The 16,226-nt window shown below is 31.1% G+C and overlaps 1 protein-coding gene across 1 annotated transcript; it reads left to right on the forward strand.

Annotated features, from left to right (window-relative positions):
* Nucleotides 1–12,780: 12,780 nt before the first annotated feature.
* Nucleotides 12,781–15,408, forward strand: LOC125068220 (acyl-CoA Delta-9 desaturase-like). The gene is made up of 7 exons (XM_047677283.1): nucleotides 12,781–12,880; nucleotides 12,998–13,226; nucleotides 13,552–13,682; nucleotides 13,768–13,973; nucleotides 14,159–14,344; nucleotides 14,930–15,086; nucleotides 15,238–15,408. The coding sequence occupies exons 2-7, from the start codon at nucleotides 13,001–13,003 to the stop codon at nucleotides 15,406–15,408; spliced, it is 1,077 nt and encodes a 358-aa protein (XP_047533239.1). The 5' UTR covers nucleotides 12,781–12,880; nucleotides 12,998–13,000.
* Nucleotides 15,409–16,226: the final 818 nt, after the last annotated feature.

Raw genomic sequence — 16,226 nt, forward strand, 5'->3', positions numbered from 1 at the left:
CACCACGCTGTTCTAATTCAGCACATTTTAATTGAAATTGAATCACATGCAGTTTTTCTCATATTGTTTTCCTTCACCGGCGGGCATGAAAGTAATTATAAAAACAAATTATACATATGGGAAACCAGTGCCTTAAACCCGCAATCATCGGTTAAGATGTACGCGTTCTAACAACTCGACCATCTCGGCTCATTCGGCCTTCACGACTCGACTCAGATATTATTGTGATAATTAGAATTGATAATTTTTAAACAGAATATATTTATTCATTAGAAAACATTACAAGAAAACCCGAAATATTTACAGAAACCATCTTACGTACCAAATATCGTATCCAAAATTTTATATCCCTTATCCTTGTTATTACACTGGCTCACTCACCCTTCAAACCGAAACACAGCAATACAGAGTATTGATGTTTGGCGGTAGAATAATTTATGATTGAGTGCTACCCGCCCAGACGGGCCTACATAAATCCCGACTTCTGGATAAAATTTTTATTACATCTCAACTTTATTTTATTTATGTCATCGATTAATGCCGATGGCCCTTACGACATTTTTGTCTAAGCTTTCCTTTGTATTGTGATTGTATTCCATAAAGTTCACTCAACTATATTTTCTTATAAGTTTCAGTTATGTATAGAACTTTGGATTCTGTAACATTTCTGTATCGGCTGGATTATTTGTTATAGGGTATATGTATTGTGATGTAAAGTTATCCCCTTTGAAAATATTTACTGAGTTACAGATATTCTGCTTGTGGAAATACATTTCAAAAGTTGTTTCGACGACAAAGAGCTCGCCTCGAGAGTTGACGTTCGCCAGTTGGTATCATTTTTACGTTTCTCAATTCCTAAAGGAAAGATAAAACTTATTCATATCTACATTGCTATTTAAAATCATACTCTAGGAGAATTTACAACGAAGCTCCTTAATAAAATTCATATTCTTAACATTTCCGAGTTAGTAGATACGCACATTAGATTTACAAAAAAACTAACCTAAATAATTATCTTGAATATGAGAAGGACACACATTATTTTTCATTAAAGCTTATAAAAAAATAAATACCTTTCAAAAATATAATAACTATTATGAGTATAAGTCGAATATTTTTAAAATATTAATTAAAATAACTCTTAAATACCTAACCTAACTAACAGATGTGTGATGTGCTTATGATACCATACATAAGATTCATACAAATTGCCTAATAGTACAAAAGAGCAGAATGAAACCATTATTTTCAATTAGCAGTTAAGTTGTTATACCATTAATCCACGTGATTAAAATCGGAACTGCTATAAGAACCTATTCGAAGCGAACTTTATTGCTGTTCGTTTCTCTTTGACCTAACACATAGTGCCATTTGTCTTTTCCAACTCGTTAAATTCTAAAAAGAAAACTTGAAATTGTTATTCTAGGCACACTGTGGAGTTCAAATTTATTAATCGACTTAACATAACAATTATTACATCGAATATAATTGTAACAATATATTATATTACAATTGTAATTTACGCCGACAAGACAATCCAGTTACAGCAGAAGGATAAAACAAAATATGACGTTATAAAAGATCTACCAATAGCTGAAGAGCGATCTCTTCCATATATAAAAATATATATTACATTGTGTTGTATAATAAAACAATTTGAATCGCACGACCTTTCAACCCACACAAACTTGATAACAAAATTGCTTGACTTAAATAGATAATTAATACTCATATTAAGTACATTTCTTTGTTTAACCTTTAACATTAAACTTTACTAGAGCGTAGGCTTCAATTTCTCTCATAAATATGCTCAAAACACGAGATAAACTAATCTCACAAAATCTTTTTCCAATATTGGCCATTATATTGACTCATATTACAAGTCCGACCGTCAATCAAAAAACAACCATAGGTCGCTCCCCAACGACTTGAACTCAGCTGACCCGCTCTCATTCGATTACAATTTGTTTCGCCACGTGATTTATGGACTAAAGTCGCTTACTTAACTACTATAGGCTTTACAAGTGCTATAGAAGCGATATTTACCCGGTCTACATGTGACCATCTATATGTATGAGCGACAGTAAGGAATTGATTTATTGTAATATTAAGTAGTATATTCCGTATCGAGATCAATATCCGCATTAGGTACATTTTATTCTCGTTCAGCAGTAATAAATAACACATTAGGCTGTTAACATAAATATGAGGTTCGCTATTTATTCTCTTTATATTTTTATTATATTATCAAACACGTGTATGAAGATGGAAAAACAATTCGACAGCGAAAGCAATGTAAAAGGCCGTCAAGCAGATGGCCAGCCAATTCACTTCCTTGCCTCTTACACACTGCGACGACCCTACCTTTGTACCAAGTTGTACCCTAATAGTGTGGGAATGGTTACAAAAATAGTAGATACGAAAAATGATTGTTGTATGATTGATATTAATCATTTCACATTTAGATACCTAAGTAAAAAGTAGCAAAACTGTAACTCAATAACTGATAGATGTATTTAATAACTAAATAATTAAATAAAAAGTAAATTAACTTGATAAGAAGTTTTGAACTTATTTCAACATACATCTATGCGAATTAGTAGATACGCACGTGACAGGATTTCATCTAACACTATAGATATTAAGATGTATTCCTTCCTCCACCGCTGAACATAACATTAATTTTAAACTAGGTATCGTATACAATCTCATTTGTTTTGCTCGAGTTTAATTCCGCTATCTTCACTTTTTAGCAACTGGTCCAAATTAGCTATTTCTATATATGTATATACAGTAAAATATTTCTTTGATATATGAGGAGTTACTTCTTAATCCTTACCAGATTTAGGAGGGTTAGAGGAACAGGATTAGACAGGGGAAATTATTAAATCAAAGTCACATCTAACAAGCAAGTTTACATTATTTACAAACAAATGCCAACCGTATAGTAGCTATAAAATCAGCAAAGAGTATTTATTCAATTGTATATTACTAGTGTTACCCGTGGCGGCGCTCGCGTTTTAGGGGTTGGTCGTCAAGTGTTAGGTATAAAGAAGTACCCTATGTCCTTCCTTGGGGTTCAAGCTTGCTTCATGCCAAATTCGGTTCACAGACAGACAGAGTTACTTTCGTTGAGCGTATGGTTTAGTACTACCCAATCATACTTTTTTCTACCGATATTTATGAATACTTTCAAAATCATTGCTCGGGTAACAATTTTCTTAATTAGTTTTTTTTACAATACAATAGTTCTTTTCGCCGTGGTAGAGCTTCGAGCCAGCCCGCCTGTGTAAGTACCAGCCACTCATTAGATACCTACTGCCAAATAGCAATACTTATTATATACTATTTTGTTCCGCTATGGAAGATAAGGCGTCAGTGTAACTACAGGCACAAGAGACGTAACATCTTATTTCCTAAGGTAGGCAAAGTCGTTGGCGAAGTAAAGGATGGTTAATATTACTTATGCGCCAATGTATATAGGCGTTGTTGAACACTTACATTAAGGTGGCCCATTTGTCCGTCCGCTACATATTACAGAAAAATGTAACTTTATTAAGGTCGAGAGGCAGTTATAAGCTGTATCGATTTTGAACTAACACAGTGGTTATCGTTCCTTAGATTAAAATATATTTTTTAATACGAGGCTAAATAACTAAAGGCTATATAAATTACTATTATATACTTATAGTACTTGGAAGTGGTACGTCATCACTTCTATTAGACACATTGCTTTGATTTTATAGGAAAATGAGAAGTTATAATGTTCTTTGTAGCAATAACTCCTCAGAAAACCTTCATATATAAACATAGCAATACAAAGTATTGTTGATTGCTAACATAACAAGGCTACCACCATAAAGTATCATATCAAAATATTATTTTTAAATAAATATGCTAAAATTCAGTGTACATTGTATGTGAATTTCGGAGTGTGCTTGTTAGAAATTTGTAAATTATTCACGTAGTGTATGAAGTTTCATTACCCACACTGAATTATAAACTGCGGTCTAACTCAAACAATACTGTATCATTAGAAAACTAAACTCGTCACGTACAAAGTTTCCGACAGTTCTCACTGTGCAGCATGAAAATAATGCACTAGGTATTAGTGGTGTAGAGAGAGTACGAGAGGAGAAACATAAAAACAATAATTATGATTCATGAAATCTAGGTTCTGGGATAAGAGGTACATGTACTTGCTCTAATATTATTATATATTTGACTTGAAATGATGCGTAAAAGCTGGATACAGTACATTTTTTACAGTACATATTGCAGTAATATACATTTGCAGTCCATGTTTGTAGCATCTAACCACAAAGTAGGAAGTTAGTCTTACCTTCTTAATGGTGAGTGATCACCACCGCCCATAGACATCTGCTGTTATATCAGATGTTATGTCCCTTACCCAACCTTCAAACCGGAACACAAAAACATTAATTTATTGCCAAGTAAAGAAGTTTACCATCGAATCTTGTTTTACAGGCGTATCATTAATACTCGTGTGAATAAAGCTAAAAAGACGTATAATTATTAATTAGTCTAAATCATATAAACATTAAACTACTTTTACGTAAATGTATATGTAAGTATGCAAAATAATACTGTTACAATGTCACCCATACAATTTATCCCAGAATTAAAGAATTCAAATTTAAAACGAATGGCACAAATGATATTTTTCAATTATAATAGTAGTACTTTCTCATTTTCTCAGCACGACGGAGATGTTTAATTGTTATAAGACAGGCGGGACCTAATTTTGGGATGGATGGCCGTCCTTTCCATGTTCCACGGCTTAACGTCTTGAAAATGGCCGAATTTCCTCGGTTATTTTATGTAATTACATAGTTGTTAAGTGATTATTCGCTTCTAGGACTTTGCTTATATCATTATGTTTCAATATTCAATGTTTCTGATAGACATAAATTAATTTTGAATTTGGAATGCTTAAACTTGAGATGTTTACAACGTTTTGAAATATTATTTCTTTTTGGTGGTAACTTGGTGGTACTGCTTGATAGACTTACTTTGGGATAATGAAAACCCTACACAACGGGTCAGGCCTGGGTAAGTACCTCCTCACACATCCGATATATTTTTTATTCGATATCTTTTTCAGGAATGAATTTGATAATTTATAACAATGTAAGTGCCTAAACTGGACAGAAGGATAAGATTCGTGTTAACGAATCTTCTGTAATCTACTGTTAAGTAGAAAAAAAAATACTTTTTAGTAAGATTCAAATGCTACTCGAGTATTTCCTTCAACATTTAGTAAAGCTATAGACATAGGCTTTCTGAGAGATTTAGAAAAACCAAAACCCTAAATTTATTATCACACACGCTCATCACACTTGACCTTACTTTCTTTCCATAACCTACTATAACAACGTTGAGTAAAATATTATTATTATTTAGTTCTACCTTTGGTCAATAGCTTAATCAGCTCTCCTGCCAATTGATTTGATTAAGGATCGGAATTGCGATTCAACGGTGAAATGCTGCTAACATTCTTGACAACATTCACGCGGTCATGAGTTGTAAAATAAGTATTTTAATTTTTTATTTGTATATAGTTAAGACCTTAATGTAAATATTTCTTAGATATAAATAAATGTGTGAAACGCAAAATTTTACATATTATTTTACTTACTTTAATTTGATCTTATAAAAAGTTCTGTCACATTTAAAAATTTATATAATAAAACATTAATAATAACCTAGTTAGTATTCATTGTTTTTCATACAAGAATACGTATATTTACTTAGATGTCATTCACTTTGTAATATAATTAGAGTGAAATTGAAAAAAAATAATTAATATGTATATATGTTATTAATATGTATATAAAGTAAATGTAATTGCATATGTATGATATTAAAAGTATGAATTAATTATTTATAAATGTAACTTAATAAATTAATTTTAAATTTACGGAGTCACATTATAACGAAATGACAAGAAACGAATGAATGTGACAATAGGAGAAATCGTTATTGTAAATTATTTAATTTTCATAGTGAATCGGATCATAGTAAAAAATGAAGACGGAGACGGAAAAATTATAGTGAAGCAACCATTAATATTTATGTACGCACTACATATTATGGTGTTCCGAATAAGTGATTATTAACGGAACCGTAGACTGTTCACATGAGATTAGTGGACGCTTACAAAGCCACGTTAATAATTCGACAATCCGATTTAAAGTATATATATATATTTTATTTTATAGTTTGGCGGACAGGCAAATTGGTAAGCGGTCACCATTGCCCATAGACATTAGTACTGTAAGTAATAACTAGATCTTGGCTGACACGCTACCGCGTGTCTAGATTAACCATTCCTTACATCATCAGTGCGCCACCAATCTTGGGACCTAAGATGTGTCTCTTGTGCCTGTAGTTACACTGGCTCACTCACCCTTCAAACCAGAATACAACAATACTAAGAATTGCTGCTTTGCGGTAATATATATGTTGAGTGGGTGGTAGTGGCTAAATATCAATTCAGTAGTCAAGTAAAACGACTTGTTGTTTAAGTGATTTAATAACTAGCTAATATTATTGTAATACCACAAAAGGAAAAATATATATTTAAAGACGACGCGCTGTATATTTTAATAGTTTAATTATATGACATAATGAAGATTTATGTCTGCAGCGAACTTTAGTTCTAACTTTTACCAGTATGTAAATAAATTTAACATGAATGCTCCTAACTATCGTAGAATATATGACGATGGAGGTTATAACAAAAGCGTTTTTTGTAAATACGTCAAAAGTGCTGTTCAAAATCTGTGATTGATCTTATTAAAATTAAAAAAAAAAATAACTAGTATTTTACTCCTACAGTTAGTTTAAATTGGGAATTGACTTATGTATACTATTAAGCAAAATGTTCAAAATGAAAATGTTGTCAAAGTGACAGGGAAAAAGAAGTTTTATTTTTCTAAAGTAGCAAATGAGCAGTAGGCCCAACTAATGGAAAGTGACTACCACCACCGATGGACATCTGCAACATCGGGAGGCTTGCAGGTGCGTTACCGATCTATAAGAATTGTATACGTTCTTTCTTGAAGGTTCCCAAGTCGTATCAGCTCGGAGAAACCGCCGGCGAAACTGAGTGGTGGTGCGAAACAGAAAATGCTTTCAAAATGGCGGTGTTGTGAATTTTCGAACATCTAGGTGGAGCGGATGAAACTTCTAGGATTAATCCAAACAACTCTTCGAAACATTCTCCGTTGAAAATTCGATAGAAGATGCAGAATTATCCAACATCTCTAAGCAAAGCAACAGGATCAAGCAGGTCAGCACCTGCCCGAGAGATGAGAGCAGTACTTCATGTGAGGCCGAATTTGCGCCTTGTACAATTTGAGGCGAGTGGCTGACGTGAAGTACCATATAACCCAATGGAGTTGGCATCACTGGCACGTTATTATATATCGCTGTCAAGTCTCAAGCACTATAAGCGGATGGTAAATTTCTAGAAACTCAATGTTCGTTCGGCATTCTCCGTCTGCCTTTTATAACTCTGTTTATTATCTGAGTATCGGAGTTATATCCGAGTTATTTATTATAAAGATTGTTTTATTACCTGATTTATAAGAAATAACTTATATTTTCTGTAGAGCAATCTTTATAGCTATTAAACGAATATAAACCATAATGTGCAATAAAAACAATTGTGCATAGGTAATGATGCATATTGGAGGATGACGTTGGTGAACATATTTATAATTTAACCGCCCGGTAACCTTGTTTAAATCGTTTAATTTATTATACAAACATTGGGAACTAACTCGGATAACGCACTCTGACTTCTACTTATATTTATAATATATGTTGACATCTAACGACTGATTGACAAAAAAAACATAATTAATACGTTTTTTTTAACAGACTGACACTCATACAATGATTTGAATGTACTACGGACGTAGTACAATACTAGTTCATAGTTCATATAATATGTATTAGAATGAATTGTTAATTGTTAATATACTTTATTGTACACCACAACCATAAATCTTAAAATATAAACAAATATTTTATGTATTGTACAACGGGCGGACTTATGGCTAATTAGCCATCTCTTCCAGACAACCAAATCTTAGGGGAGCCGGTGCTGTTATAAACTTACATACAAATATTTACACACTTCTAGTTATACTTAATATATATATTATACACTAATAAATATTTATATGTCATTGGACACATAAAATTATGTCTAAATTTACTTAATAAGTTACTTAGATTTAACGACTCAAGATACAGATTACTAAATCGTTCGTTTTTTGAAATAAAATTTAAAAAGATTAGTTGTTGGTATGGTACAAAAAAAGGAAAAACATATATAAACTACGTAGTCGTTTATACATGAAATATATAAACTACTACGTAGTATGTAGCAATGAAATAATATTTTAAAATGCTTTACACACTAGGACTTATACAGTAATAACAACAATAAAATCCTATATTCAGTGATAAAGTCAGGACTACATACCATGTTCGTAATATAAATCCTATAAACCAAATGTTGCCAATTGAAATATTATACATCAATAAAATATATAGGTAGGTTATTTGTCAGAATATTATCTCGGAATAAGTTAAAAATATGTTTCTTTTTTTAAACCTTATGACTTATTATATAAATACCTCTTTAAATAACAGCACGACTAAAATACCACCATAATTATAAAGTTATTTTTAAAAATAATGTTTCCAGATATTATAAAAAGGTGTGATTAATTTTAAATTAAAACAACAACTTTATAAGGATAATTTTAGAGAATAGGTTCGTATAATATATATGATTGAAACAAATGATTAAGGAAAAGAGTAATGGTTAAATTCTTCTTCAATTTCATTTGGCTTACATTTCATTTGCGTTGAAAACGTTCGTTGTAATTATAGATGCATCTCTACATTGACTTGAATCAAGCACTTGTATGTATATGGTTTCGTTTTTTTTATATTAATCTAATAAATAAAATAATAATATCATATTTATTTATATGATTAGTAAGTAAAATTTTATCGTAATATATGTAAAAATATTTGATTGATTATAATAAAATTGGGAATGTTTTAGTTAATACTGGACCAGTCGAAGTTAAAGTAAACAATAAATATTCTGAAATGTACTTATTACTCAGCTTGAGTAGTAATTAAATCTAATAAGAATGAATATGCATTACATTTAATTAATGTCAAGTTAAAACGGAAGTTTTAATTGTTTTATCGTATTATATTTTGTTATTAACATTTTTAATAAGACAAGTCAAGATTTCCCAGTAGGTAGAACACATGAATCTGAATCGATGATAAAGGTCTTTAACCCTGTTAAGCACCACCGAATGTGCGTTGTTCTTTATTTTAAGACATTGTTACTTATAAGACATTTTGTAAATCGCTTAAAAACACAAAACAATAAAAATAATTAAGGTATGGTATATATGAATGTAACAATAATTTATAAAACGAGACATTAACCGACCATACTGTCTTTTCAATGATAAACTAAAATCGTTTTTCAAGACTGAAATCGATTTAAACCGCTATCACCGTAATCAGATTCCCATTGCATCGTCCATTACGAACTTCGTGCACCCGCTAAAAACCTTTTTAAAATATATTACTTCTATATGTGTACAGAGATGATTTCCTTCAACTAAATTAACGGAATAAAAATCACTTTCTTTCACTATTAATTTTCTAATAAAATTGTTTATTCTTAAATTAAACTGACGTTATTATGTAACATATTTAAATGTTTAATTATTATTGACTCTACAACTAAACTGTGGAATATAAATGGTTCCGTATAATTGCATATATTAACGATAAACGAAATATAAATAACGATGAAATGGAAAAATCTGAATGGTCTCAATTCTCCAAACTTATTTTGAAGAGCTTCGAGAGTCGAGAATCTCCGTTTCATGCCCCAGTAACTTCGTCGAAAGATTTAACATTCATTCCCTTCACATATGTTTACCGTAAATACAGCAAAAATTTGCTAGCTCTCATTTGACGATTTTCTTTGATGTCATTTCAGAAAGTGCTTTCAAATAATATCGCTCAGTAGTATATAAATCTAAAACATTATTTTAGAATATTTTTAATGTAATAGGAGCAAAGGGAAATAAGGCTTGCTGATGAAATGTGACTACTACCGCCAAAGGACATCTGCAACACCAGAGGGCTGTAGATATTATTATTGTTAGTAAAATAAATATATTAATTACGGTATTCTGTGTATATATAAACAGCGACATTTCATGTATGGGTTTAATTTAGGTACATATATTCTATATTAATCTAATCTATATATGTTTTCCTCAAAAGGAAGAGGTTTTAGCCCAGCAGTAAAACATTTACAAGCCGTTACTTTGCTTTTACTTCTATAAATATAATCATAATTCTTTATCATAATAAAAAAGTATCATTATCACGGCCAAAAGCCAATAGAAATGTTTATATTACTTCATTATAACTTTTACTTCGTGGTGGGACTAGCCCGCTTTGGTTGATACCACCTACTCATTCAAGTATTCTAAACAACAATACTTACTATGGTTGTTTTCTAGTTTAAAAGGTGCATAAGACAGTGTAACTAGGCACAAGGTACAGTTCAGTTCCTAATTTATAAAAAAATATTTACAATATCTAGTGTAATATACATCCTAAATCCTGATATAAAAAGGGTACTATGTACTCGTATGTGGACCAATTGGTTATTAATATGGATTGTCGAAGCTGTTACTTCAAATAAAATACAAAATCGCATAAAGTAAGTATATATATGTAAAATACTTCATCACTTTATTTTTCAACGAATTTTAATGTTATCACGAGATTATTTCAGTCTATAATACAGAAAAGCAAATTAGTGGCGGATCCAAGATTTGTGTGGGAGGGGCTTAAATCTTGGCACTAAATAACACAACAATTAATCTGCTGTAGGTATAATGCTTACTAAAAAGTTTAATTAGAATAATAATTATCAAATTCACTTTAAGATGAGCTATGATGGCGCGATGGTTACGAGACCTGAATCTTAAACGATTCTGAGTTCAAACCCGGAGCAAACACCAATGAATTCATGTAATTAATTTGTGTTTGTAATTCATCTCGTGCTCGCTGGTAAAAAAAACGTCTTAAGAGCACATGAATCTACTGCAGCAGATCCTTCCCATTAAAAGCTTGGACAAAAAATTATCTTGACATTTTTCTTCATTGTTTTAGCTCTATAGTTACTTCTATCGGTCTAACTTTTAAATTTACAATTTATTTTTGCTGAATATTACTGATTTCACGGACGTACATTTTCAACTCGAAATTCGGCGACGATTGGATGAAAAACGACAGATTTATTCGCTCTAGCCCTACAGAGGTTAGGCGGGCGTTTGACCGATTCGGCGGAAATTACGCGCAGCTTGCCTGAATCGCTGATCCGGTTTGAATCCGCACTCTGTCTGCCTTTTCCACCTGCTCTAGAGACTTTGCCCGATACATTAAATATTACACGATATGTTGAAATTGCATTTAAAGAAATGGAATACTCTATTTCGAAACGCAAAGTTTTGTACGTTTTGATATACATAACGCTTTATGATTTAGATAAAGTTACGATGGAAAGATTTACGATTGTAAAAGTTTTGTATGTACTTGTAAAAATCAAGTAAGTAACTGCTTGTTCTGTATCTATTTCGCTTGACGTGTGTTTCATTTCATACCTACTGTAGGTAAAATAATAAAATTTTCAAAAGCTAAAATATGGCGAAAATGGTATAATAAGAGCTCCGTTAATAAACTTAAAATCTTTTTTTTTCGTTTTTATTCTTAATCTTATAACCAAAAACGCAAAAAGTGTATTTTGAGTAATTATGCTCTCCCTATTTATTTTTTATATTATGCATAATCATTTTTTCTCATGCCGCGCCGCCAACATTTCTTAACGTCTTTTGTAATCTTTATTTAATTATTTTGTTTTGATCATAATATTATGTACTTTTTTTATCGTCTGTCTACAGTAATTAAATATTTTAACATGACAAAATTAGTAGGTACATATCAACCAATTTTCTATCATTATTACTATAAACGCACATACTTTTATACTTATTTCCATGTCTCACTCTGTTGTCTACTCATTTGATGTATTTTATCATTTGAGGTGTCGTTAGAAATGTCAAAAAAAAAACGCCTCACAGCCGCCACATTGGATTTCCAGAGGACAAAAACGAGTATATAGAGTAAGGGACAAAATAAAGATATTTAAAACGTTCTGCCTATTTCAAAAATATATAGCAATGTATTCTTATAACGAAATATTGCTTTGGTTATGTTTTAAAGTTTTTACAATTTTTTTAACTCTTCGGCTGTTTTGATAAAATCATGGAGAGATAATGGTTTAAAAAAAATAATAACTTGTTCTACAGTAGGAAAAGTGCAATTCATGAAGCTACCTAATACTATGGTAATACTATGAAAATATAAATATACAATAATATGTATTCATGCAGCTTCTATATTATGGTTACTAGCACCAATTAATATTCCTAAGAAACTTAAAAATAGGTAAATAGGTATCTATGCATATAATTATAGTAAATAGGACATTTGATCGAAAACAATTAGTAAGTTTACAAAACAGGTTTATAAAGCGTGCGTTTACCTAATTTCACATATTTGAATATGTTAACATACACTTCCATTGTATTAAAGGTATAAAAGGGAAACGAATAAACGAAAATTTTATATTCCGATCTAAGACGAGCTACAAAACAGTCAAGTAAATTAAATGTTGTAAAAAGGGATATTTTTTTTTAAAAGTAACCGAAGAAATACAACTTTAAATGTAAGCGTTTCGTGTTTTAATAACTAGCCATTTTTAAATAAATCTAGTAACAATTTTATTTTATTATATTAAATTTTTAAAAAAGGTTTTAAATATATATATTTTTTTGTTTTTCAGAAAATGCCTCCTCATGTGGACCCAACACCGAGTGGGGTTGTTTTTGAGACAGATACTCAGACTGCAGACTTGGGTCTCGATAAAGATGTATCCGTGCTAAAGAACGCTACGCCTAGAAAATACGAATACGTATGGTTTAACATATTCTGGTTCTTATTTTTGCACATCGGTTCTTTATATGGAATCTACTTAGGATTGACGTCTGCAAAATGGCAGACTAATGTGTTTGGTACGTTAATCTCTTCATCCTTAGGTATAATCTTATTAATTTCATAAATTATTATCACTATTTGTATAAAATAACATAATTGGTCGTTCAAAAAGTTAGTATTTTATATGGCTACAGTTTATTCTGCTACTGACCTCCTAGCTAGTTTCCTAATATCGCTGTAAAGCCGCTATGGTGGATTTGATGCTGCCCATTTAGTTGTTTTCGTACCTATTCCTAGTTCAAATTTTAAGAATATATTTTTTAATCAGTAAAATATTTACTGCGATAGAAATGAAGCAAACTTGTGCTTAGCTTATTTCTTACATTATTTTTATAATTACAGCATTTGTGGTCCACCTTATGTGTGCAACGGGAATTGGTGCTGGATCACACAGACTCTGGACACATAGAAGCTTCAAAGCACGAACTCCACTTCGCATACTTCTTATGATTTGGCAAACTATGGGTTTCCAGGTATACTTCATAAAAGTATTATATATATTGTACCTTGTATAACTTAAAATGTAATGTAAACCTAATTGTACATTATACATCGCAGGACAGCATATTCGAATGGGCCCGAGATCACCGCACTCACCACAAATACGCAGACACTGATGCCGATCCCCACAACGCTGAACGAGGTCTGTTCTACTCCCATATGGGGTGGCTCTGTGTCAAGAAATTGCCGGAAGTTGTTGAAGGCGGACGTCGTCTTGATCTCAGTGATCTATACGCCGATCCTGTTGTTATGTTCCAAAGAAAGTAAGAAATACTAATATCCATTGATTACTTTAATGTTCTTCTTAATTCAGCATACTGCATAATTATGGCCTACGAGTATTAAATATACAATATCTTTAAAGTATTAAAGATTATTTTAACAAGAAACATCGCCTCTATCCGTAATAAAAACTTGAACGTTCTTACTATTATTATTTTGTCTTCAGACATTACTTGAAGATGATGCCGATCCTGTGCTTCGTGCTACCGACCGTCATCCCCGTTTACTTTTGGAATGAGACTTGGCTCAATGCTTTCTTTATACCCACAATCCTTCGATACACGTGCGGTATTAATGTAGTCTGGAGTGTAAACAGTTTCGCCCACAAGTTTGGATACCGACCTTATGACAAGTAAGATTTAACAGATTCCTATGCTTTGTGATTAATAATCGCTATTTGACAAAAGATCTTCATTTTTTGTCGTTTATAAAAATGTGTACTCTTAGATGTTTAATTATACAATATTTTCAATATTGGATACTACTAGGATAATAGTAGGATAAACATAACTCTATTTGTTACTAATATAAAGTGACATCGTAATGAAAACGATAAAATATACAGTCAGCATCACTACACTTTACAATCTCCACAACCGCGTCAACGTGTACAAATTTTGTTTGTTAGTCGTTTAATTTTAGATTTGTTTAGACAAGTTAGTCTTGCGGTAAAACACACTCAACGATAATCTAACAAAATACTAATTCTATTTTTTTAAAACACATAATAAAAAAATCATGTATTATATATACATATGTATGTAATCGTTTTGTGTTTACATTAACAATTAAAATATATTGTTTGTTTATATAAAAGCAAATTGTACCTTCCTAAAATATTCTTAATACAACAGACAGAATGATGAACATGTTTTAGGTCCAAGTTATAATTTAGTTTTGTGTGTCCCATTTATGTACCTACACAAAATGTTTATAGGTCACTGAATCCCCGGGAAAACCTCGCCGTATGGATGATTTGCGTGGAGGGTTTCCATAACTACCATCACACATTCCCATGGGATTACCGCGCGACTGAGCACCCTATTCTAAACATGCTTACACCAACTATTATGTTTATTGAGGCCATGGCTAAGGTAACTAAACAATTTAATATATACTAGAGTCTCTATACCAAAAATGTAACAAAACATTTTTTTTTATGATTTATAAACATTTTTCATATTAAATACGATATAACTTATATACTAGAAAACATTTTTGACAAATAATTTTCTTTATTTTCAGATCGGACAAGCTTATGACTTGAAGGCAGTTACACCTGAAATTATAAAACAGAGAGCTCAACGTACGGGAGACGGAACACATCACCTTTGGGGATGGGACGATCCTGAATTTACAGAAAAATTAAAATCACGTTATAGCGTTGTTTATAATGCAGAAAAAAAAACTGCTTAGTCTATAAATAAAATCAATATTATTAATTGTATTGCGAAAATTACGTTTTGTATTTTAATCTCATAGCCTTTATTTATAAATGGATGTTCTTTATTTATTATTAAAGTAAACATAAACTGAAAGTAAAATATTTTATTTCTTATTACTTTGATGAAGGTATCCTTTAAAATGATTATTTTTTTATGTCGCAGCTGGAACTGTAGTAAACGATAAGCGAAAATCAATACCAACCTCTTCCATTAGCAGAGTATAATTAATGCAATACAATCACGTACGTACTTACTCAAAGTACTTCATATCTACTGTTACAAGTAGGTATAATCATATGGAAGACATCGATAACTTAATTAATCGTAAAATTATATACTTTAAAAAATATATATATTTTTCACTCATGAAAACCGGAATACAAGAATTCTAAATATTGCTGTTTGGATTAGATACAATAATTTATCTATACATTAGGGAATTATTATACAATTGTGAAATTTGCTGTTATATTGGTTAGTTTCTACGACAGTAAAGCGCAAGATTCCGATTTAAACTCGTCGTCGAACTAATAAAATTTAATGGGTTTTTGACTCGAGCAAATCACAGAGGCAGTCGTGCGTTAGTGCGTTATCATCTACTTCCTAGAATTTCCAAAGGTGTGATGAAGATAAACCGTTCAATGATAAATCATTTCAAAACAATAAAAAAATGTAATAATTTTATACTGTTGAAAATCGAATGTATAAAAAAAACACTTATTTATTGGACTCTAACAAATTCATAACACATGCCATCTGATACGATTACATAAGTATTTGTACCTGTTG

This window comes from Vanessa atalanta, chromosome 13, assembly GCF_905147765.1.
Source record: "Vanessa atalanta chromosome 13, ilVanAtal1.2, whole genome shotgun sequence".
Lineage (NCBI taxonomy): Eukaryota > Metazoa > Arthropoda > Insecta > Lepidoptera > Nymphalidae > Vanessa > Vanessa atalanta.